Genomic DNA, 22,870 nt, shown 5'->3' with positions numbered 1-22,870 from the left:
ACTCTGCTGCTTTAATCATTAGTTATAAATCGCTGATCCTCTCCCACTACTCCTGTGCAACAATGCAAATGTTTATATAGATCCGATACAAATACTAGCTTTGGTAGCGATACTATTGATATTTGGATTGATCCACCCACCTTCATCTTGCACAGTGTGTCTTTTGTACATCCTCTCCTGCTCACTGACAAAAACAATACCAACTGTGTTCTCTCTCGGTGCAAACACCAGCAGCTCACCTCATGTGTTGAAGCAGTCCATAGGCTTCTATCAGTGAGTGGACCATACTCGCCTGGTAACAGAGGTAAAGACAAGGATATCGTTTTCCAGATTAGGAAAAGGCTGCTACCTAACTAGCTCTGTAACGCCTCTCATTCAGTTCAACTCACCCGGTTTGGCACTTTGGATAAAGTGTCGCAGGTCTGGATGTACTCCGGACCGTAAACATACGCGACTCTTCGTTTACTGCAGCTGTCGTCATCATCGCTGTCACCCCTGAAACTCATTTAGGTTGGCTGAAATCCAAATGTTTAGATGGAGCTGAAATATAAGACAAATTCTGAACACAGAGAGCGGCTTCTACTGCCCGAGTCTGGCGTCACACTGTCAACATTCCGTGTTACCCACCCGGTAAAGCTGGCTTCAACCGTGAGATTAACAGACATACAGGTTTTGAAAATTATAACTTTGTGTTTTATATTATGTCTTAATGCTATTTTATCTCCATGAAAAAAAAGTCAATTCGATAATTCTGTAACGAGAGATAGAAGATTTTAAGAACTCGTCTAAAGTTCCGCACGAGGACACTTTGTCTCCATTTCAGCGGACGCACGTGAGGTGCATTCTGGGATTCCTTGTAGTCTTTTCACGGACTCTTCAACCGCTACATTGATAGCCAACCGATAAACTCGTCGAGACAGACGAGTCTGCTGAATATAATACGTGTTCACCCTAACTTTGTCCTTCCACCAACCCAGACATGTATTTCACAAACAACCTTCAGTAGGAGAGGGGAAAACAGGGCTGTAAACTGAATAGAACCTGGTTAAACTCCAATAAACGTGTAGTTAACTAAAGGGGGCAGTGTTCTCCATTGTGACATCACCCTAAGATATATGCATTGTTTGTTTTATCATAGCTATAAAAGCCTAACCCCTATCCCCCTTACCCCATAACTACCCATAATTTAAAGTTATTAAGTCAAAATTCCAACTTATAGATGCCTTCTAGCGCTGCTGTTTTCAGATTTTCAGAGTGTTTAACTGGACACATTTTGAAGTTTGGTGAGTCTGTATAATTGTTAAGTTTGAAAAGCAGGGAGTAGCTGAGTAGAAATTCCATGTTGCTGCTTTAGCTCCTTGTCCGTCTTCTTCAGCTCAGAGACCTCCTACTCCAGCTTCTTCTGAAGCATTATAACTCGACACCTTTCATTTTTCTGCTGGGATTTGATTTGCAGAGTTTCTCTTGATCCATTTTGTAGCCTGGGTGTCAATTTTTGTCTGCAAAATGCATGCCAAACATTATCACTGTGAGAGGAGAAGGTGATATGTACTGGGTTACACTGTGTTTAAGGAAATCATGGGATTTCAGAAGGTCACCTCCTCTCAGTTGAGAAATAATGGTAAATGGTAAATGGCCTGTATTTGTATAGTGCTTTACTTGTCCCTAAGGACCCCAAAGCACTTTACATATCCAGTCATCCATGCACACATTCACACACTGGTGATGGCAAGCTACATTCTAGCCACAGCCACCCTGGGGCACACTGATCGAGGCGAGGCTGCCAGACACTGGCGCCACCGGGCCCTCTGACCACCACCAGTAGGCAACGGGTGAAGAGTCTTGCCCAAGGACACAACGACCGAGACTGTCCAAGCCGGAGCTCGAGCCGGGCTTGGAAAAATCATACATGTGATTTTTTCAGTCTCACCTGACTGCAGGTTTCCCCAACTTTATAAACAGTACCTTTGCACAATGACTGAAACTAGCACCACTGGTGAACAATGGCCTGTGAGGTCAGTTTCTTGTTAATATTCAAATTGTCATGACCATTGATCAACAACCACAGATCAAAGACTTTTAATCAGTGACCACTGATCATCGATCGGTGACCACTGACCAACTCCCCGGATTTCGTCTCGCAATTTATGTTCTCCCTGCCATTCCTGTTCTGACTAATTTTTTCCCCCTCCTTCTTTACAAACAATCCCTATTTGCTTGTTAAATATGTTATGACTGCCCTGATCCTGGCTCTACATGCCTCTTTCCTTTTGTTGAAAAATAAACACACTTACTTATGATCTGTTGTGTAACATTGCTTTCTGGGTCCTGCCAAAATCCGTGGTCTTTTGGAGCTTTTTCTACAGCAGCAGTCACCAAATTCATGAAGTGAACACACAATAAATATAGTACTCTATGTATTATGCATAATTAGTCATCTTTATTATTTCGATTTCTTTACATAGGTAGCAAAGTGTTTATGTTTTTGTATTTGTTTATATATACAGTATTTATTCAGTAAGTGATTAAGTAGATGACAGGAAAAGACATTAATCATACGAGTAACCAACTGAGTTCAGGAAGTTGCTATCACGTCGCCACTGCCCTGTTCCCCAGAGCAGAATAGGACAGTCACTTAAAATTCTAAATTCGCACAACTATTAGGTCATTACACTCTGACAGGGGTCATTTACATTAAAAACAGGGGAAAATCAAAATCGACAGAGCCCATCGGTCCATTGGATTATCAAGACCTAATCACCCTCGTGCAATGATTATTAAGGTGCATAATCCGGTAGACGAGATTAGGATCCTCACTGCAGCTAAAGATAATGGCCCCCTGACTTATGATGGACAGATCATTCATATTCGACAAGATTTGGCAACAGGAGTAAAAGAGATGCGACGTGCGTTTAACGGAGTGTGCCAAAAACTAATCCAGAAAAATATGCGCTTTTATATGCGCTATCCTGCTACACTTAACTTTTCTCACGGAGGGGAAAATTACTCCTTCCGTAAATCTGAAGATGCTCTTGCTTTTTTGAACAATTTGAGTTAAATTGAACACCGACAGCAATTGATTGAATATGATCAGTTCTATTACGGCACTTAAATATTAGACATACTCTTAATTTAAGGATACCCAGTCCATGTTAAGGTATATTGGAACTGGAAGTTGTACTCTTATTAAGGAATGATTTAACTGTCCCGTCCCTTCTTATTTGTTTTTTCTTACAAACTTTATAAAGTAAAACATGTTTAACTCAGAAATATAAATGAGATTGGCTGGTTCTCTCGGTGGCATGCGGGAGTTTGGAGAGGAAGTTTTGTTTCTTTTTTTTCCCTTTTTGCCTCCCTGTCAGTGACTTTTGCTCGGTTTCATGAGACCAAGTTTTCTTTTTTGATGGACTGTAGGATCGTTTTTTGGGGGGAGGGAAGGGGGGTTTTAGGGGTTGTCTTTTTCCTTTTTTTTTTTTTTATCATTAATATGCGTGGCTATTGTTTCTGTTGTTTATTTATTCATTTATTTTTTCATGTTTGTGTCTATATAATGTATCTAAAATTACCTTTCCCTTTTATGGAAACATCTGTTTGCTTATTTGCAGTTGCGCATTCCGAGAAATGGTTTCCCACACATCATGTTTTAATAGAGGGGGGAAAGAAACTATAACAAAAGAGACTGAGCTGATATGACTGACCTTAAAATAATTTCTTTAAATGTTAAAGGGCTGAATAATGTTGTTAAAAGACAAAAACTTCTTTCATTCTTGAAAAAGGAAAAAATACAAATTGCCTTACTTTCAGAAACTCATTTAAATGATTTGGAACACTCAAAACTAAAAAGAAATTGGGTTGGCCAAGTTTTTTACTCATCATATAACACAAAAAGCAGAGGAGTAGCCATCCTTATCCATAGTAATTTGCCTCTAACCACAGAAAAAGTCATAAAAGATAAGGAAGGACGCTACATTCTTATATCTGGTTTCTTATTTAGAGAATCTGTTTTTATAGGATGTGTTTATGGTCCAAATTCAGAAGATGTCTCTTTTTTCCCCAATCTCTTAACCCATGTTTCAGCCATAGCTTCCCCATATTTGGTGTTGGGAGGTGATTTTAATTGTGTTCCTGATCCTAGGGCTGATAAATCTCCACCAGGGAGTGAATTGTCGCCAAGAAGCATTAGATTGAGCCTTTCTTTTTAATGAAACTCACCAGCTCATTGATGATTGTCTCAATGTCCTTCTCAGCGCTATCAGAAGATTGCAGAATGTCCTCGATTTCCTTCCCAAGCACGTTCACTTCTGTTTCTTTGGTCTGAATTCTCCGGTGAACAATTTGCAAAATCACCTCAAATTCTTTTTGCATTTCAATTGTGTTGTGGCGTTTATGTTCATTCACACAGCAGAGATAGCAGATACATTTTTGATCAGTACGGCAGAACATCTTCATCATCTCATTATGAGTTGAACAGATGTTCCCTTTGAGCCTGTTCGATGGTTTGACCAGCTTGTGTTTGTCAAAGGCAGAGTTATAGTGAGGCTGGAGGTGTTGCTCACAGTAAGAAACCAAACATACCAGACAGGACTTCACTGCTTCAGCTTCTTTTCAGTGCAGACATCACAGGAAACATCTTCAGGTCCAGCATAGCAGAGATCAGCTGAAACAGGTTGGATTCCAGGTATCTTAGAGTCCTCTACTAACTCTGCTAACATGCTGTTTTTCACAAGAGCAGGCCTCGGGATAAAGATTTTTCTGCACTGAGGACAGCTGTAGATTCCTTTTGGATCCTCATTATTCCAGTGGACTTTAATACAGCTCATACAGTAGTTGTGTCCACAAGAAATAGTCACTGGATCCTTCAGTAGATACAGACAGACTGAACAGCAGAGTTTTTCGTGATTCATTGTTTGTCCTTGGAGTGTTTTTGTATGTCAAGGTAATTGAAAAACTGTTTCACTGTGAGAGGAGAAATGGAGTGTATCAGGTTACGCTTTGTTTTGGGCAACCAAGAGGCTTGACAAAGTGACCCCTCCCAGGAGGCTTTTTTCCTCATGTGGGCTTTAGTTGAGTATTGCTTTATTTTCCTATGTTGATTTTTGTTTTCTGTTTATGTTGGTCAAATTTATTTGCAGTAATAATGGTACAGACTAAAGAAAAGATGGCCAATTCTCCAATCCTGACTTCTCTTAATTGGCTCACTGAAAATTTATTCTCTTCACATCTTCAATAATCAGACTCCATCTCATCTAAAGACATTACAGTACCATATCATCAATATCTCAGACTACTGGTTCCCAAAATAGATGGAATCAGTAGAGTCAAGGTGGCTGTTTATGTGAAAATCAAATGAGCTTCTTTGAAACAAGGGTGGGTGCATTAAGGGTAAGTCTTTTGCCATCTTACAATGCTGTGATTGCAACCGTTCCTTGACTCTCTGTGAATGGTGATCCTGCCTGTTGATCAGTGCTTATGACAAGTTGCATATGGACAATGATGAAACTGAGCCAAGAGCCCATTGTTAATCAGGGTTGATGAACAGGTTTTAACCAGGACAGGCAGATGTTTTTGTGTCCAAAAAGTATTAAACATGTTTTTCTACAACAGTAAGAGCATCACTGAATGTTCTGAGCTTCTATTTTGTGCTGCACTTTTTCAAGTTTTACTGTCTAGATTTTTGCGATGAGGTCCTCACTCGCAATGGTAGCATGACCGAGCGTTCTAAGGTGCTGGTTTTAGGCTCCAGTCTCTTCAGAGGCGTGGGTTCGAATCCCACTGTTGCCATAGTCTTCAGGTTCTTTTCGTGTTTCTTCCATCCCCTACCAATAAATTGTAAGGGCTGCAGTGGAACTCAAATCTGTTACAGAATGTCTGTCAAGTACAGTCAAGCAGGAATCTCATCAAGAGCAATTCTTCCAAACCAGGGTGATGTTAGGTGTTGTGCAAGTTTTCCATTCAATAAAGCCTCCAGACAAGCGGTCAGTGGTAGCTAACATTCTTTAATAATAACAAGAACAGAAGCCAAGCTTGGTGAAGGAATGCATCATTGCGGGGCAGACGATGGGCAGAGTCCCTAACTGAGTCTAGCATGGCCTTCAGTTACATACCTCTTACAGGAACTAAAGGCAGTACACAGCTGTTTTCACACCTTTGGTACCCCCACCCCCAAAGAAAGTTTCACACTCCCTTGCCACCTCTTACAGTGGAGAAGGAGACAAAAGACTCCTCCCCCCACTCTGGGTCCTTTGTGTGTGAATGCTTCCCTCAAACATCCTGAGATACCATCTGTTACCAGTATGAGTGTGAGAGACATGCTGAAATCCAGTGGCACCAAGGTATTATACAACCACAAAGGGACCATGAGTATGTTAAGCTATTTTCAGATGTGCGCTGCTATTTAACCCTCCGCACCCCATGACAGCAACGGACAGCCAGGAGTTTTTGTAGGTGAATAACATCAACATTTGACAATAATATTGCTCGGTTATGATAGTGAGGTGAGCTGTTGAGGATATCTGTTGGTAGGTGCTGTTCCTGACAATGTAGCTGCTGTTAGCAGAAACTTCTATAAGCTTTGGAGGTAATGCCACCAGACTTGGTCAATTACCCAGAAAACTCTATTGCAATGTGTGACTATAATAAAACTTGGTGTTGCAATGTGTCATTGAGAATTATTTGGAGGAATTTGGAACATCCTAAAAGGATTCTCAGGAATCTGGAACATTCCAATAGAACTCTCAAAAATCCTAAAATAGCTCTTGTGAATTCGAAACATTCTAAAAGAATTCTCAGGAATCTGGAACAGTCTAAGAACGCTCAGGAATCTGGAACATTCTAATAGAACTCTCAAAAATCCTAAAATAGCTCTTGTGAATTCGAAACATTCTAAAAGAATTCTCAGGAATACAGGGTTAACTTTTGATACTTCTTTTTAAATACTCTCATTACTACCTTTCCCTAGCCCATCGTTGTAAATAGGAATATCTTTGTAATAACTTACTTGGTTACCTTGTGGTACAAATGTAACACGAGTGTGTGTTACATGAGACTATGCTCTTGCCCTAGTTCCATTTCAGTTAATATCTGTTGAATACAATTTACAGATGTTCAAGAAATAAAACTCTCAAGTCCAATCCACTTCAAGTCCAACTTCAATAGAAGAATCAGAGCCTTCCAGAGACGGTCTCACGTCTCTCATGGTCAGTCATTTTGACCTTTCACTAATGATGTTGAAGTACAGATAGGCAACAATAGCTTCGGCTTTTGTAAGGCATCAGTGGAGAAGAAGATTAACAGAAGAGTGAGCAGGATATTGTTTGTTTTTATAATAATGCGATTAATACATGAATAAAAGAAATTCTTTTGCAAAAGTCATTTACAATGTGCAGGTGTTTCATATATTTTTATTCACAGTGTCAACACTGACTGGTTAGTGGCTACTCAAGTGTGCTTCAAGTCCACCGCATTGTAAGGTGTTAGATTGTGTGGTCTAAGGATCTGGGTTAAGACTCCAGGCTCCTCACACATGTGGGTTGAAATCCTATTGCTGCAATAAGAGTTTAACCAGGGCAGGCAGATGCTATTGTATCCAAAAACATTCAGGCAAGTATTAAACATGTTTTTCTAAAACAGCAAGAGCATCACTGAATGTTCTGGGCTTCTATTTTGTGCTGCACTTTTCAAGTTTTACTATCTAGATTTTTGCGATGAGGTCCTTACTCGCATTGGTAGCATGACCGAGCGGTCTAAGGTGCTGGATTAAGGCTCCAGTCTCTTCGGAGGCGTGGGTTCGAATCCCACTGCTGCCATAGTGTTCTAGCGGCAAAGTTTTGTTTCTTCCATGCCTTACCAATAAATTGTAAGGGCTGCAGTGGAAATCAAATCTGTTATAGAATGTCTGTCAAGTCCAAACATGCAGGAAACCCATCAGGAGCAATTCTTCCAAACCACATTAGGCACGTGCTGTAAAGTCATTTACAACTTGCATGTTTTTCATGTCTTTTTGTTCATGGTCTCATCACTGACTGGTTAGTGGACTTTCCCACATGCCACTCAAGTGTGCTTCAAGTCCAGTCCACTCCCTTGTAATGTGCTTTTGAGCAGAACCTGCAACTGCTGGAGAATTGATTAAGGTGCTGCTATGTTGGTCTCACCAAGGCTGCAGAGTGACAAGAGTATCCTTGATTTCATGACAGTGGAGCAGTCCCATATGGTCTAGCGGCTAGAATGCCTGGTTCTAACCCAGCAGCACGAGCACGACAGTGGCGCATTACCAAACCAATCCCATATGGTCTAGCGGTTAAGATTCCTGGTTTTCACCCAGGCGACCCGGGTTCAACTCCCGGTATGGGAACATGTCTTTAATGTGCCCACAAGCCAATGTGTTCTTTGTGTTAATCCCACGATGGATTACATAGGGCAAAGTTGTTGGCTGAAGGCAAACATCAGGTAAGGCTAAGCACATGGCATAACGGTTCAGATCGGGACTGTACAGTCTTCAGTGATGAGGATGTACACAAGCAGGCCTGCAATTATGAGCGGCGAGTCAAGGTGGCTGTTTATGTGAAAATCAAATGAGCTTCTTTGAAACAAGGGTGGGTGCATTAAGGGTACGTCTCTTGCCATCTTACAATGCTGTGATTGGAACCCTTCCTTGACTCTCTGTGAATGGTGATCCTGCCTGTTGATCAGTGCTTATGACAAGTTGCATATGGACAATGATGAAACTGAGCCAAGAGCCCATTGTTAATCAGGGTTGATGAACAGGTTTTAACCAGGACAGGCAGATGTTTTTGTGTCCAAAAAGTATTAAACATGTTTTTCTACAACAGTAAGAGCATCACTGAATGTTCTGAGCTCCTATTTTGTGCTGCACTTTTTCAAGTTTTACTGTCTAGAGTTTTGCGATGAGGTCCTCACTCGCAATGGTAGCATGACCGAGCGGTCTAAGGTGCTGGATTTAGGCTCCAGTCTCTTCGGAGGCGTGGGTTCGAATCCCACTGCTGCCATAGTCTTCAGGTTCTTTTCGTGTTTCTTCCATCCCCTACCAATAAATTGTAAGGGCTGCAGTGGAACTCAAATCTGTTACAGAATGTCTGTCAAGTACAATCAAGCAGGAATCTCATCAAGAGCAATTCTTCCAAACCAGGGTGATAAGATAAGATAAGATAACCTTTATTAGTCCCACACGTGGGAAATTTGTTTTGTCACAGCAGGAAGTGGACAGTGCAAAAGTTATGAGGCAAAAATTAGAATACAATAAGAATAAATACAGTACACAACTGTACAGAATAGAATAAAATAAAATACTATATACAGTAGAATAAAATAAAATAAATATACAATAAGATAAAAATAGAATACAAATACAAATACTATATACAACTGAGTAAAAATACAACGATGACAGAAGGATTATTGCACTTAGTATTATTGCATATGTATGGATGTGTGTGCTTGATCAGTTAAAGTCTTTATTATGGAGTCTGACAGCAGTGGGGAGGAAAGACCTGTGAAATCTCTCCGTCCCACACCGTGGGTGCCGCAGTCTCCCACTGAAGGAGCTGCTCAGTGCTGTCACAGTCTGCTGCATGGGGTGGGAGATGTTGTCCAACAGGGATGACAGCTTAGCCGCCGTTCTCCTGTCACTCACCACCTCCACTGGGTCCAGAGGGCATCCTAGAACAGAGCTGGCCCTTCGGATCACCCTGTTCAGTCTCTTCCTGTCCCCAGCAGAGATGCTGCCGCCCCAGCAGACCACGCCATAAAAGATAGCAGAAGCCACAACAGAGTCATAGAAGGTCTTCAGGAGTGGGCCCTCCACTCCAAACGACCTGAGTCTCCGCAGCAGGTACAGCCTGCTCTGCCCTTTCCTGTAGAGGGCGTCTGAGTTATGAGTCCAGTCCAGTCTATTGTTCAGATGAACACCAAGGTACCTGTAGCTGTCCACAGCCTCAATGTCCATACCTTGGATGTTCAGTGGTTGCAGTGGAGAATGCTTGTGCCTGCGGAAGTCTACCACCAGTTCCTTGGTTTTACTGGCGTTGATCTGGAGGTAGTTCAGCTGGCACCAGTCCACAAAGTCTTGGGTCAGACCTCTGTACTCCTTGTCGTCCCCATCAGTGATGAGGCCGACTATTGCAGAGTCATCAGAGAACTTCTGCAGGAAGCACTGGGTGGAATTGTGGGAGAAGTCTGCAGTGTAGATGGTGAAGAGGAACGGAGCCAGAACCGTTCCCTGTGGGGCCCCCGTACTGCAGACGACCCTGTCCGACACACAGCCCTGAGTCCTCACATACTGTGGTCGGTCGGTGAGGTAGTCCAGGATCCAGGTAGTGAGGTGATGGTCCACTCCAGAGTTCTCCAGCTTATCCTTTAGAACCGAGGGAAGAATGGTGTTGAAGGCACTGGAGAAATCAAAGAACATGATTCTCACAGTGCTTCCAGCGGTCTCCATGATGTTAGGTGTTGTGCAAGTTTTCCATTCAATAAAGCCTCCAGACAAGCGGTCAGTGGTAGCTAACATTCTTTAATAATAACAAGAACAGAAGCCAAGCTTGGTGAAGGAATGCATCATTGCGGGGCAGACGATGGGCAGAGTCCCTAACTGAGTCTAGCATGGCCTTCAGTTACATACCTCTTACAGGAACTAAAGGCAGTACACAGCTGTTTTCACACCTTTGGTACCCCCACCCCCAAAGAAAGTTTCACACTCCCTTGCCACCTCTTACAGTGGAGAAGGAGACAAAAGACTCCTCCCCCCACTCTGGGTCCTTTATGTGTGAATGCTTCCCTCAAACATCCTGAGATACCATCTGTTACCAGTATGAGTGTGAGAGACATGCTGAAATCCAGTGGCACCAAGGTATTATACAACCACAAGGGGACCATGAGTATGTTAAGCTATTTTCAGATGTGCGCTGCTATTTAACCCTCCGCACCCCATGACAGCAACGGACAGCCAGGAGTTTTTGTAGGTGAATAACATCAACATTTGACAATAATATTGCTCGGTTATGATAGTGAGGTGAGCTGTTGAGGATATCTGTTGGTAGGTGCTGTTCCTGACAATGTAGCTGCTGTTAGCAGAAACTTCTATAAGCTTTGGAGGTAATGCCACCAGACTTGGTCAATTACCCAGAAAACTCTATTGCAATGTGTGACTATAATAAAACTTGGTGTTGCAATGTGTCATTGAGAATTATTTGGAGGAATTTGGAACATCCTAAAAGGATTCTCAGGAATCTGGAACATTCCAATAGAACTCTCAAAAATCCTAAAATAGCTCTTGTGAATTCGAAACATTCTAAAAGAATTCTCAGGAATCTGGAACAGTCTAAGAACGCTCAGGAATCTGGAACATTCTAATAGAACTCTCAAAAATCCTAAAATAGCTCTTGTGAATTCGAAACATTCTAAAAGAATTCTCAGGAATACAGGGTTAACTTTTGATACTTCTTTTTAAATACTCTCATTACTACCTTTCCCTAGCCCATCGTTGTAAATAGGAATATCTTTGTAATAACTTACTTGGTTACCTTGTGGTACAAATGTAACACGAGTGTGTGTTACATGAGACTACGCTCTTGCCCTAGTTCCATTTCAGTTAATATCTGTTGAATACAATTTACAGATGTTCAAGAAATAAAACTCTCAAGTCCAATCCACTTCAAGTCCAACTTCAATAGAAGAATCAGAGCCTTCCAGAGACGGTCTCACGTCTCTCATGGTCAGTCATTTTGACCTTTCACTAATGATGTTGAAGTACAGATAGGCAACAATAGCTTCGGCTTTTGTAAGGCATCAGTGGAGAAGAAGATTAACAGAAGAGTGAGCAGGATATTGTTTGTTTTTATAATAATGCGATTAATACATGAATAAAAGAAATTCTTTTGCAAAAGTCATTTACAATGTGCAGGTGTTTCATATATTTTTATTCACAGTGTCAACACTGACTGGTTAGTGGCTACTCAAGTGTGCTTCAAGTCCACCGCATTGTAAGGTGTTAGATTGTGTGGTCTAAGGATCTGGGTTAAGACTCCAGGCTCCTCACACATGTGGGTTGAAATCCTATTGCTGCAATAAGAGTTTAACCAGGGCAGGCAGATGCTATTGTATCCAAAAACATTCAGGCAAGTATTAAACATGTTTTTCTAAAACAGCAAGAGCATCACTGAATGTTCTGGGCTTCTATTTTGTGCTGCACTTTTCAAGTTTTACTATCTAGATTTTTGCGATGAGGTCCTTACTCGCATTGGTAGCATGACCGAGCGGTCTAAGGTGCTGGATTAAGGCTCCAGTCTCTTCGGAGGCGTGGGTTCGAATCCCACTGCTACCATAGTGTTCTAGCGGCAAAGTTTTGTTTCTTCCATGCCTTACCAATAAATTGTAAGGGCTGCAGTGGAAATCAAATCTGTTATAGAATGTCTGTCAAGTCCAAACATGCAGGAAACCCATCAGGAGCAATTCTTCCAAACCACATTAGGCACGTGCTGTAAAGTCATTTACAACTTGCATGTTTTTCATGTCTTTTTGTTCATGGTCTCATCACTGACTGGTTAGTGGACTTTCCCACATGCCACTCAAGTGTGCTTCAAGTCCAGTCCACTCCCTTGTAATGTGCTTTTGAGCAGAACCTGCAACTGCTGGAGAATTGATTAAGGTGCTGCTATGTTGGTCTCACCAAGGCTGCAGAGTGACAAGAGTATCCTTGATTTCATGACAGTGGAGCAGTCCCATATGGTCTAGCGGCTAGAATGCCTGGTTCTAACCCAGCAGCACGAGCACGACAGTGGCGCATTACCAACCCAATCCCATATGGTCTAGCGGTTAAGATTCCTGGTTTTCACCCAGGCGACCCGGGTTCAACTCCCGGTATGGGAACATGTCTTTAATGTGCCCACAAGCCAATGTGTTCTTTGTGTTAATCCCACGATGGATTACATAGGGCAAAGTTGTTGGCTGAAGGCAAACATCAGGTAAGGCTAAGCACATGGCATAACGGTTCAGATCGGGACTGTACAGTCTTCAGTGATGAGGATGTACACAAGCAGGCCTGCAATTATGAGCGGCGAGTCAAGGTGGCTGTTTATGTGAAAATCAAATGAGCTTCTTTGAAACAAGGGTGGGTGCATTAAGGGTACGTCTCTTGCCATCTTACAATGCTGTGATTGGAACCCTTCCTTGACTCTCTGTGAATGGTGATCCTGCCTGTTGATCAGTGCTTATGACAAGTTGCATATGGACAATGATGAAACTGAGCCAAGAGCCCATTGTTAATCAGGGTTGATGAACAGGTTTTAACCAGGACAGGCAGATGTTTTTGTGTCCAAAAAGTATTAAACATGTTTTTCTACAACAGTAAGAGCATCACTGAATGTTCTGAGCTCCTATTTTGTGCTGCACTTTTTCAAGTTTTACTGTCTAGAGTTTTGCGATGAGGTCCTCACTCGCAATGGTAGCATGACCGAGCGGTCTAAGGTGCTGGATTTAGGCTCCAGTCTCTTCGGAGGCGTGGGTTCGAATCCCACTGCTGCCATAGTCTTCAGGTTCTTTTCGTGTTTCTTCCATCCCCTACCAATAAATTGTAAGGGCTGCAGTGGAACTCAAATCTGTTACAGAATGTCTGTCAAGTACAATCAAGCAGGAATCTCATCAAGAGCAATTCTTCCAAACCAGGGTGATAAGATAAGATAAGATAACCTTTATTAGTCCCACACGTGGGGAATTTGTTTTGTCACAGCAGGAAGTGGACAGTGCAAAAGTTATGAGGCAAAAATTAGAATACAATAAGAATAAATACAGTACACAACTGTACAGAATAGAATAAAATAAAATACTATATACAGTAGAATAAAATAAAATAAATATACAATAAGATAAAAATAGAATACAAATACAAATACTTTAAACAACTGAGTAAAAATACAACGATGACAGAAGGATTATTGCACTTAGTATTATTGCATATGTATGGATGTGTGTGCTTGATCAGTTAAAGTCTTTATTATGGAGTCTGACAGCAGTGGGGAGGAAAGACCTGCGAAATCTCTCCGTCCCACACCGTGGGTGCCGCAGTCTCCCACTGAAGGAGCTGCTCAGTGCTGTCACAGTCTGCTGCATGGGGTGGGAGATGTTGTCCAACAGGGATGACAGCTTAGCCGCCGTTCTCCTGTCACTCACCACCTCCACTGGGTCCAGAGGGCATCCTAGAACAGAGCTGGCCCTTCGGATCACCCTGTTCAGTCTCTTCCTGTCCCCAGCAGAGATGCTGCCGCCCCAGCAGACCACGCCATAAAAGATAGCAGAAGCCACAACAGAGTCATAGAAGGTCTTCAGGAGTGGGCCCTCCACTCCAAACGACCTGAGTCTCCGCAGCAGGTACAGCCTGCTCTGCCCTTTCCTGTAGAGGGCGTCTGAGTTATGAGTCCAGTCCAGTCTATTGTTCAGATGAACACCAAGGTACCTGTAGCTGTCCACAGCCTCAATGTCCATACCTTGGATGTTCAGTGGTTGCAGTGGAGAATGCTTGTGCCTGCGGAAGTCTACCACCAGTTCCTTGGTTTTACTGGCGTTGATCTGGAGGTAGTTCAGCTGGCACCAGTCCACAAAGTCTTGGGTCAGACCTCTGTACTCCTTGTCGTCCCCATCAGTGATGAGGCCGACTATTGCAGAGTCATCAGAGAACTTCTGCAGGAAGCACTGGGTGGAATTGTGGGAGAAGTCTGCAGTGTAGATGGTGAAGAGGAACGGAGCCAGAACCGTTCCCTGTGGGGCCCCCGTACTGCAGACGACCCTGTCCGACACACAGCCCTGAGTCCTCACATACTGTGGTCGGTCGGTGAGGTAGTCCAGGATCCAGGTAGTGAGGTGATGGTCCACTCCAGAGTTCTCCAGCTTATCCTTTAGAACCGAGGGAAGAATGGTGTTGAAGGCACTGGAGAAATCAAAGAACATGATTCTCACAGTGCTTCCAGCGGTCTCCATGATGTTAGGTGTTGTGCAAGTTTTCCATTCAATAAAGCCTCCAGACAAGCGGTCAGTGGTAGCTAACATTCTTTAATAATAACAAGAACAGAAGCCAAGCTTGGTGAAGGAATGCATCATTGCGGGGCAGACGATGGGCAGAGTCCCTAACTGAGTCTAGCATGGCCTTCAGTTACATACCTCTTACAGGAACTAAAGGCAGTACACAGCTGTTTTCACACCTTTGGTACCCCCACCCCCAAAGAAAGTTTCACACTCCCTTGCCACCTCTTACAGTGGAGAAGGAGACAAAAGACTCCTCCCCCCACTCTGGGTCCTTTATGTGTGAATGCTTCCCTCAAACATCCTGAGATACCATCTGTTACCAGTATGAGTGTGAGAGACATGCTGAAATCCAGTGGCACCAAGGTATTATACAACCACAAGGGGACCATGAGTATGTTAAGCTATTTTCAGATGTGCGCTGCTATTTAACCCTCCGCACCCCATGACAGCAACGGACAGCCAGGAGTTTTTGTAGGTGAATAACATCAACATTTGACAATAATATTGCTCGGTTATGATAGTGAGGTGAGCTGTTGAGGATATCTGTTGGTAGGTGCTGTTCCTGACAATGTAGCTGCTGTTAGCAGAAACTTCTATAAGCTTTGGAGGTAATGCCACCAGACTTGGTCAATTACCCAGAAAACTCTATTGCAATGTGTGACTATAATAAAACTTGGTGTTGCAATGTGTCATTGAGAATTATTTGGAGGAATTTGGAACATCCTAAAAGGATTCTCAGGAATCTGGAACATTCCAATAGAACTCTCAAAAATCCTAAAATAGCTCTTGTGAATTCGAAACATTCTAAAAGAATTCTCAGGAATCTGGAACAGTCTAAGAACGCTCAGGAATCTGGAACATTCTAATAGAACTCTCAAAAATCCTAAAATAGCTCTTGTGAATTCGAAACATTCTAAAAGAATTCTCAGGAATACAGGGTTAACTTTTGATACTTCTTTTTAAATACTCTCATTACTACCTTTCCCTAGCCCATCGTTGTAAATAGGAATATCTTTGTAATAACTTACTTGGTTACCTTGTGGTACAAATGTAACACGAGTGTGTGTTACATGAGACTACGCTCTTGCCCTAGTTCCATTTCAGTTAATATCTGTTGAATACAATTTACAGATGTTCAAGAAATAAAACTCTCAAGTCCAATCCACTTCAAGTCCAACTTCAATAGAAGAATCAGAGCCTTCCAGAGACGGTCTCACGTCTCTCATGGTCAGTCATTTTGACCTTTCACTAATGATGTTGAAGTACAGATAGGCAACAATAGCTTCGGCTTTTGTAAGGCATCAGTGGAGAAGAAGATTAACAGAAGAGTGAGCAGGATATTGTTTGTTTTTATAATAATGCGATTAATACATGAATAAAAGAAATTCTTTTGCAAAAGTCATTTACAATGTGCAGGTGTTTCATATATTTTTATTCACAGTGTCAACACTGACTGGTTAGTGGCTACTCAAGTGTGCTTCAAGTCCACCGCATTGTAAGGTGTTAGATTGTGTGGTCTAAGGATCTGGGTTAAGACTCCAGGCTCCTCACACATGTGGGTTGAAATCCTATTGCTGCAATAAGAGTTTAACCAGGGCAGGCAGATGCTATTGTATCCAAAAACATTCAGGCAAGTATTAAACATGTTTTTCTAAAACAGCAAGAGCATCACTGAATGTTCTGGGCTTCTATTTTGTGCTGCACTTTTCAAGTTTTACTATCTAGATTTTTGCGATGAGGTCCTTACTCGCATTGGTAGCATGACCGAGCGGTCTAAGGTGCTGGATTAAGGCTCCAGTCTCTTCGGAGGCGTGGGTTCGAATCCCACTGCTACCATAGTGTTCTAGCGGCAAAGTTTTGTTTCTTCCATGCCTTACCAATAAATTGTAAGGGCTGCAGTGGAAATCAAATCTGTTATAGAATGTCTGTCAAGTCCAAACATGCAGGAAACCCATCAGGAGCAATTCTTCCAAACCACATTAGGCACGTGCTGTAAAGTCATTTACAACTTGCATGTTTTTCATGTCTTTTTGTTCATGGTCTCATCACTGACTGGTTAGTGGACTTTCCCACATGCCACTCAAGTGTGCTTCAAGTCCAGTCCACTCCCTTGTAATGTGCTTTTGAGCAGAACCTGCAACTGCTGGAGAATTGATTAAGGTGCTGCTATGTTGGTCTCACCAAGGCTGCAGAGTGACAAGAGTATCCTTGATTTCATGACAGTGGAGCAGTCCCATATGGTCTAGCGGCTAGAATGCCTGGTTCTAACCCAGCAGCACGAGCACGACAGTGGCGCATTACCAACCCAATCCCATATGGTCTAGCGGTTAAGATTCCTGGTTTTCACCCAGGCGACCCGGGTTCAACTCCCGGTATGGGAACATGTCTTTAATGTGCCCACAAGCCAATGTGTTCTTTGTGTTAATCCCACGATGGATTACATAGGGCAAAGTTGTTGGCTGAAGGCAAACATCAGGTAAGGCTAAGCACATGGCATAACGGTTCAGATCGGGACTGTACAGTCTTCAGTGATGAGGATGTACACAAGCAGGCCTGCAATTATGAGCGGCGAGTCAAGGTGGCTGTTTATGTGAAAATCAAATGAGCTTCTTTGAAACAAGGGTGGGTGCATTAAGGGTACGTCTCTTGCCATCTTACAATGCTGTGATTGGAACCCTTCCTTGACTCTCTGTGAATGGTGATCCTGCCTGTTGATCAGTGCTTATGACAAGTTGCATATGGACAATGATGAAACTGAGCCAAGAGCCCATTGTTAATCAGGGTTGATGAACAGGTTTTAACCAGGACAGGCAGATGTTTTTGTGTCCAAAAAGTATTAAACATGTTTTTCTACAACAGTAAGAGCATCACTGAATGTTCTGAGCTCCTATTTTGTGCTGCACTTTTTCAAGTTTTACTGTCTAGAGTTTTGCGATGAGGTCCTCACTCGCAATGGTAGCATGACCGAGCGGTCTAAGGTGCTGGATTTAGGCTCCAGTCTCTTCGGAGGCGTGGGTTCGAATCCCACTGCTGCCATAGTCTTCAGGTTCTTTTCGTGTTTCTTCCATCCCCTACCAATAAATTGTAAGGGCTGCAGTGGAACTCAAATCTGTTACAGAATGTCTGTCAAGTACAATCAAGCAGGAATCTCATCAAGAGCAATTCTTCCAAACCAGGGTGATAAGATAAGATAACCTTTATTAGTCCCACACGTGGGAAATTTGTTTTGTCACAGCAGGAAGTGGACAGTGCAAAAGTTATGAGGCAAAAATTAGAATACAATAAGAATAAATACAGTACACAACTGTACAGAATAGAATAAAATAAAATACTATATACAGTAGAATAAAATAAAATAAATATACAATAAGATAAAAATAGAATACAAATACAAATACTATATACAACTGAGTAAAAATACAACGATGACAGAAGGATTATTGCACTTAGTATTATTGCATATGTATGGATGTGTGTGCTTGATCAGTTAAAGTCTTTATTATGGAGTCTGACAGCAGTGGGGAGGAAAGACCTGCGAAATCTCTCCGTCCCACACCGTGGGTGCCGCAGTCTCCCACTGAAGGAGCTGCTCAGTGCTGTCACAGTCTGCTGCATGGGGTGGGAGATGTTGTCCAACAGGGATGACAGCTTAGCCGCCGTTCTCCTGTCACTCACCACCTCCACTGGGTCCAGAGGGCATCCTAGAACAGAGCTGGCCCTTCGGATCACCCTGTTCAGTCTCTTCCTGTCCCCAGCAGAGATGCTGCCGCCCCAGCAGACCACGCCATAAAAGATAGCAGAAGCCACAACAGAGTCATAGAAGGTCTTCAGGAGTGGGCCCTCCACTCCAAACGACCTGAGTCTCCGCAGCAGGTACAGCCTGCTCTGCCCTTTCCTGTAGAGGGCGTCTGAGTTATGAGTCCAGTCCAGTCTATTGTTCAGATGAACACCAAGGTACCTGTAGCTGTCCACAGCCTCAATGTCCATACCTTGGATGTTCAGTGGTTGCAGTGGAGAATGCTTGTGCCTGCGGAAGTCTACCACCAGTTCCTTGGTTTTACTGGCGTTGATCTGGAGGTAGTTCAGCTGGCACCAGTCCACAAAGTCTTGGGTCAGACCTCTGTACTCCTTGTCGTCCCCATCAGTGATGAGGCCGACTATTGCAGAGTCATCAGAGAACTTCTGCAGGAAGCACTGGGTGGAATTGTGGGAGAAGTCTGCAGTGTAGATGGTGAAGAGGAACGGAGCCAGAACCGTTCCCTGTGGGGCCCCCGTACTGCAGACGACCCTGTCCGACACACAGCCCTGAGTCCTCACATACTGTGGTCGGTCGGTGAGGTAGTCCAGGATCCAGGTAGTGAGGTGATGGTCCACTCCAGAGTTCTCCAGCTTATCCTTTAGAACCGAGGGAAGAATGGTGTTGAAGGCACTGGAGAAATCAAAGAACATGATTCTCACAGTGCTTCCAGCGGTCTCCATGATGTTAGGTGTTGTGCAAGTTTTCCATTCAATAAAGCCTCCAGACAAGCGGTCAGTGGTAGCTAACATTCTTTAATAATAACAAGAACAGAAGCCAAGCTTGGTGAAGGAATGCATCATTGCGGGGCAGACGATGGGCAGAGTCCCTAACTGAGTCTAGCATGGCCTTCAGTTACATACCTCTTACAGGAACTAAAGGCAGTACACAGCTGTTTTCACACCTTTGGTACCCCCACCCCCAAAGAAAGTTTCACACTCCCTTGCCACCTCTTACAGTGGAGAAGGAGACAAAAGACTCCTCCCCCCACTCTGGGTCCTTTGTGTGTGAATGCTTCCCTCAAACATCCTGAGATACCATCTGTTACCAGTATGAGTGTGAGAGACATGCTGAAATCCAGTGGCACCAAGGTATTATACAACCACAAAGGGACCATGAGTATGTTAAGCTATTTTCAGATGTGCGCTGCTATTTAACCCTCCGCACCCCATGACAGCAACGGACAGCCAGGAGTTTTTGTAGGTGAATAACATCAACATTTGACAATAATATTGCTCGGTTATGATAGTGAGGTGAGCTGTTGAGGATATCTGTTGGTAGGTGCTGTTCCTGACAATGTAGCTGCTGTTAGCAGAAACTTCTATAAGCTTTGGAGGTAATGCCACCAGACTTGGTCAATTACCCAGAAAACTCTATTGCAATGTGTGACTATAATAAAACTTGGTGTTGCAATGTGTCATTGAGAATTATTTGGAGGAATTTGGAACATCCTAAAAGGATTCTCAGGAATCTGGAACATTCCAATAGAACTCTCAAAAATCCTAAAATAGCTCTTGTGAATTCGAAACATTCTAAAAGAATTCTCAGGAATCTGGAACAGTCTAAGAACGCTCAGGAATCTGGAACATTCTAATAGAACTCTCAAAAATCCTAAAATAGCTCTTGTGAATTCGAAACATTCTAAAAGAATTCTCAGGAATACAGGGTTAACTTTTGATACTTCTTTTTAAATACTCTCATTACTACCTTTCCCTAGCCCATCGTTGTAAATAGGAATATCTTTGTAATAACTTACTTGGTTACCTTGTGGTACAAATGTAACACGAGTGTGTGTTACATGAGACTACGCTCTTGCCCTAGTTCCATTTCAGTTAATATCTGTTGAATACAATTTACAGATGTTCAAGAAATAAAACTCTCAAGTCCAATCCACTTCAAGTCCAACTTCAATAGAAGAATCAGAGCCTTCCAGAGACGGTCTCACGTCTCTCATGGTCAGTCATTTTGACCTTTCACTAATGATGTTGAAGTACAGATAGGCAACAATAGCTTCGGCTTTTGTAAGGCATCAGTGGAGAAGAAGATTAACAGAAGAGTGAGCAGGATATTGTTTGTTTTTATAATAATGCGATTAATACATGAATAAAAGAAATTCTTTTGCAAAAGTCATTTACAATGTGCAGGTGTTTCATATATTTTTATTCACAGTGTCAACACTGACTGGTTAGTGGCTACTCAAGTGTGCTTCAAGTCCACCGCATTGTAAGGTGTTAGATTGTGTGGTCTAAGGATCTGGGTTAAGACTCCAGGCTCCTCACACATGTGGGTTGAAATCCTATTGCTGCAATAAGAGTTTAACCAGGGCAGGCAGATGCTATTGTATCCAAAAACATTCAGGCAAGTATTAAACATGTTTTTCTAAAACAGCAAGAGCATCACTGAATGTTCTGGGCTTCTATTTTGTGCTGCACTTTTCAAGTTTTACTATCTAGATTTTTGCGATGAGGTCCTTACTCGCATTGGTAGCATGACCGAGCGGTCTAAGGTGCTGGATTAAGGCTCCAGTCTCTTCGGAGGCGTGGGTTCGAATCCCACTGCTGCCATAGTGTTCTAGCGGCAAAGTTTTGTTTCTTCCATGCCTTACCAATAAATTGTAAGGGCTGCAGTGGAAATCAAATCTGTTATAGAATGTCTGTCAAGTCCAAACATGCAGGAAACCCATCAGGAGCAATTCTTCCAAACCACATTAGGCACGTGCTGTAAAGTCATTTACAACTTGCATGTTTTTCATGTCTTTTTGTTCATGGTCTCATCACTGACTGGTTAGTGGACTTTCCCACATGCCACTCAAGTGTGCTTCAAGTCCAGTCCACTCCCTTGTAATGTGCTTTTGAGCAGAACCTGCAACTGCTGGAGAATTGATTAAGGTGCTGCTATGTTGGTCTCACCAAGGCTGCAGAGTGACAAGAGTATCCTTGATTTCATGACAGTGGAGCAGTCCCATATGGTCTAGCGGCTAGAATGCCTGGTTCTAACCCAGCAGCACGAGCACGACAGTGGCGCATTACCAACCCAATCCCATATGGTCTAGCGGTTAAGATTCCTGGTTTTCACCCAGGCGACCCGGGTTCAACTCCCGGTATGGGAACATGTCTTTAATGTGCCCACAAGCCAATGTGTTCTTTGTGTTAATCCCACGATGGATTACATAGGGCAAAGTTGTTGGCTGAAGGCAAACATCAGGTAAGGCTAAGCACATGGCATAACGGTTCAGATCGGGACTGTACAGTCTTCAGTGATGAGGATGTACACAAGCAGGCCTGCAATTATGAGCGGCGAGTCAAGGTGGCTGTTTATGTGAAAATCAAATGAGCTTCTTTGAAACAAGGGTGGGTGCATTAAGGGTACGTCTCTTGCCATCTTACAATGCTGTGATTGGAACCCTTCCTTGACTCTCTGTGAATGGTGATCCTGCCTGTTGATCAGTGCTTATGACAAGTTGCATATGGACAATGATGAAACTGAGCCAAGAGCCCATTGTTAATCAGGGTTGATGAACAGGTTTTAACCAGGACAGGCAGATGTTTTTGTGTCCAAAAAGTATTAAACATGTTTTTCTACAACAGTAAGAGCATCACTGAATGTTCTGAGCTCCTATTTTGTGCTGCACTTTTTCAAGTTTTACTGTCTAGAGTTTTGCGATGAGGTCCTCACTCGCAATGGTAGCATGACCGAGCGGTCTAAGGTGCTGGATTTAGGCTCCAGTCTCTTCGGAGGCGTGGGTTCGAATCCCACTGCTGCCATAGTCTTCAGGTTCTTTTCGTGTTTCTTCCATCCCCTACCAATAAATTGTAAGGGCTGCAGTGGAACTCAAATCTGTTACAGAATGTCTGTCAAGTACAATCAAGCAGGAATCTCATCAAGAGCAATTCTTCCAAACCAGGGTGATAAGATAAGATAACCTTTATTAGTCCCACACGTGGGAAATTTGTTTTGTCACAGCAGGAAGTGGACAGTGCAAAAGTTATGAGGCAAAAATTAGAATACAATAAGAATAAATACAGTACACAACTGTACAGAATAGAA

General features: G+C 42.8%; 1 protein-coding gene and 13 non-coding genes across 14 annotated transcripts in view; 13 read left to right on the top strand and 1 right to left on the bottom strand.

The window, feature by feature from the left end:
* The window catches only part of hdac8 (histone deacetylase 8), a 53,141-nt gene extending 52,578 nt beyond the window's left edge, over nucleotides 1–563 (bottom strand). The window contains exons 1-2 of the mRNA XM_085350242.1: nucleotides 390–563; nucleotides 240–292 (exon numbers count right to left, since the gene is read on the bottom strand). Coding sequence (XP_085206368.1) covers nucleotides 240–292; nucleotides 390–506 — 170 coding nt within the window. The 5' untranslated portion in view covers nucleotides 507–563. The remainder of the gene's footprint in view (nucleotides 1–239; nucleotides 293–389) is intronic.
* A 5,136-nt stretch (nucleotides 564–5,699) lies between these two features.
* trnal-uag (transfer RNA leucine (anticodon UAG)) lies at nucleotides 5,700–5,781 on the top strand. The gene has a single exon. It is a non-coding gene; the product is annotated as a tRNA-Leu (tRNA).
* Nucleotides 5,782–7,723: 1,942 nt separating this feature from the next.
* trnal-aag (transfer RNA leucine (anticodon AAG)) lies at nucleotides 7,724–7,805 on the top strand. Its single transcript has one exon. It is a non-coding gene; the product is annotated as a tRNA-Leu (tRNA).
* A 473-nt stretch (nucleotides 7,806–8,278) lies between these two features.
* Nucleotides 8,279–8,350, top strand: trnae-uuc (transfer RNA glutamic acid (anticodon UUC)). The gene has a single exon. It is a non-coding gene; the product is annotated as a tRNA-Glu (tRNA).
* Nucleotides 8,351–8,923: 573 nt separating this feature from the next.
* trnal-uag (transfer RNA leucine (anticodon UAG)) lies at nucleotides 8,924–9,005 on the top strand. Its single transcript has one exon. It is a non-coding gene; the product is annotated as a tRNA-Leu (tRNA).
* A 3,247-nt stretch (nucleotides 9,006–12,252) lies between these two features.
* On the top strand, nucleotides 12,253–12,334 carry trnal-aag (transfer RNA leucine (anticodon AAG)). Its single transcript has one exon. It is a non-coding gene; the product is annotated as a tRNA-Leu (tRNA).
* Nucleotides 12,335–12,807: 473 nt separating this feature from the next.
* On the top strand, nucleotides 12,808–12,879 carry trnae-uuc (transfer RNA glutamic acid (anticodon UUC)). The gene has a single exon. It is a non-coding gene; the product is annotated as a tRNA-Glu (tRNA).
* A 573-nt stretch (nucleotides 12,880–13,452) lies between these two features.
* Nucleotides 13,453–13,534, top strand: trnal-uag (transfer RNA leucine (anticodon UAG)). The gene has a single exon. It is a non-coding gene; the product is annotated as a tRNA-Leu (tRNA).
* A 3,247-nt stretch (nucleotides 13,535–16,781) lies between these two features.
* On the top strand, nucleotides 16,782–16,863 carry trnal-aag (transfer RNA leucine (anticodon AAG)). Its single transcript has one exon. It is a non-coding gene; the product is annotated as a tRNA-Leu (tRNA).
* A 473-nt stretch (nucleotides 16,864–17,336) lies between these two features.
* Nucleotides 17,337–17,408, top strand: trnae-uuc (transfer RNA glutamic acid (anticodon UUC)). Its single transcript has one exon. It is a non-coding gene; the product is annotated as a tRNA-Glu (tRNA).
* Nucleotides 17,409–17,981: 573 nt separating this feature from the next.
* trnal-uag (transfer RNA leucine (anticodon UAG)) lies at nucleotides 17,982–18,063 on the top strand. The gene has a single exon. It is a non-coding gene; the product is annotated as a tRNA-Leu (tRNA).
* Nucleotides 18,064–21,305: 3,242 nt separating this feature from the next.
* On the top strand, nucleotides 21,306–21,387 carry trnal-aag (transfer RNA leucine (anticodon AAG)). Its single transcript has one exon. It is a non-coding gene; the product is annotated as a tRNA-Leu (tRNA).
* Nucleotides 21,388–21,860: 473 nt separating this feature from the next.
* Nucleotides 21,861–21,932, top strand: trnae-uuc (transfer RNA glutamic acid (anticodon UUC)). Its single transcript has one exon. It is a non-coding gene; the product is annotated as a tRNA-Glu (tRNA).
* A 573-nt stretch (nucleotides 21,933–22,505) lies between these two features.
* trnal-uag (transfer RNA leucine (anticodon UAG)) lies at nucleotides 22,506–22,587 on the top strand. Its single transcript has one exon. It is a non-coding gene; the product is annotated as a tRNA-Leu (tRNA).
* Nucleotides 22,588–22,870: the final 283 nt, after the last annotated feature.

This window comes from Diplotaxodon limnothrissa, linkage group LG3 (assembly GCF_057381915.1).
Source record: "Diplotaxodon limnothrissa isolate DT_005_m linkage group LG3, D_limnothrissa_male_GT1.1, whole genome shotgun sequence".
NCBI classification, from domain to species: Eukaryota; Metazoa; Chordata; class Actinopteri; order Cichliformes; family Cichlidae; genus Diplotaxodon; species Diplotaxodon limnothrissa.
Note: the sequence above shows the minus strand (reverse complement) of the source record. Positions and strands in the feature narration are given on the sequence as shown.